The sequence below is a fragment of the Penaeus monodon genome, chromosome 29 (assembly GCF_015228065.2).
Source record: "Penaeus monodon isolate SGIC_2016 chromosome 29, NSTDA_Pmon_1, whole genome shotgun sequence".
Classification (NCBI taxonomy): domain Eukaryota; kingdom Metazoa; phylum Arthropoda; class Malacostraca; order Decapoda; family Penaeidae; genus Penaeus; species Penaeus monodon.
In genome coordinates this window covers 6,158,085-6,159,170 of record NC_051414.1, presented here as the reverse complement: position 1 = coordinate 6,159,170, position 1,086 = coordinate 6,158,085, and the positions used below count along the sequence as shown (strand labels likewise).

At 49.4% G+C, this 1,086-nt stretch overlaps 1 protein-coding gene across 1 annotated transcript in view; it reads left to right on the top strand.

Annotated features, from left to right (window-relative positions):
- The window catches only part of LOC119591705 (steroidogenic factor 1-like), a 34,253-nt gene that overhangs the window by 32,902 nt on the left and 265 nt on the right, over positions 1–1,086 (top strand). The window contains exons 5-6 of the mRNA XM_037940452.1: positions 549–816; positions 1,049–1,082. Of these exons, the coding sequence (XP_037796380.1) occupies positions 549–816; positions 1,049–1,082 (302 nt within the window). The remainder of the gene's footprint in view (positions 1–548; positions 817–1,048; positions 1,083–1,086) is intronic.

The window sequence follows — 1,086 nt, the reverse complement described above, 5'->3', positions numbered from 1 at the left end:
GTAATCCCCAAATTAGTTACTGTAACACTGAAATAAACGTTATATAATGAATGACTAGATGAATCATGACAATCCAACAAATTGAAAAACTAGATACAATATGAATAAAGAAAAGCGTCGCGTTGCATATAGGGCCGAATCCTCCGATGGGGAATCAAATATTAAGCCCATAAACACCCCTTCTGTACGCTAATCCCACTCCAATCACACGAATTCCGTGATGACCGGCGATTCAGTCACTTATTGGCCCTGAGAACCTCTCGGCAAACACTTTCCCAGAGGAGGATCTAATCCTACTCTTAAGGGATTATTGCAGCCGTCTGGGGGATTAATGCAATAAGCAGGATTAGGAAGATGGAATGACGATCCGGGTAATTCGGTGGGCGGAGGGCGATTTATGGTTTCGTGACAGTGTTGACTGGTTTGGAGATAGCGATCACTGGTCTCGTGGTCTGTCAGGTGTTTGCTGTTGATGGCATTATTGGGTCTGTCGCTGTATTGATTACGTTGTACTCATCTCGTTATTAATCGTCGCCCCTTCGTTGCAGCCGTGCAGGAGGAGAGGGGCCCCAGGAAGCCAAAGATCAAGACGGCGTCCAGCGGACACTCCCCTTCGTCAGGAGACTCGAGGTCCCCCGGCGAGTGTGGCGTCCCTCCCCAGCCTCCACCCCTCACCGTGCCCGCTTCCTTCCTGCCCCCTCCGCCGCCCATGATACCCGCCTCCAAGATGTCGGCCGCGCTGCCGCCCTCGTCCGTGTCCTGTGGGATCGCGCCGTCGCTGGCCAGACACCTCGGCCTACCGGAGAACCCCTGGTCGTAAGTGCCTTCGTGTGTGTGTGATCCATTCTCATGCCATCCTATTATTTCAATAAAATCTGGAGTTCTAGCTGAATTAATAATGATAATAAAAAAAAAAAAAACATCCTAAGGTAACTAGGTTATATAATCAACACCAAAGAAAGAGAGAGAGAGAAAAATACTAGAGAGTGTGAAACGCAGTAGTATTATGCGAGAGAGAACTTGACTCTTTTTTCCCCGCCTCCTCCAGCCTGGCATCACTCCTCACCTCCAACACCTTCCTGGCCT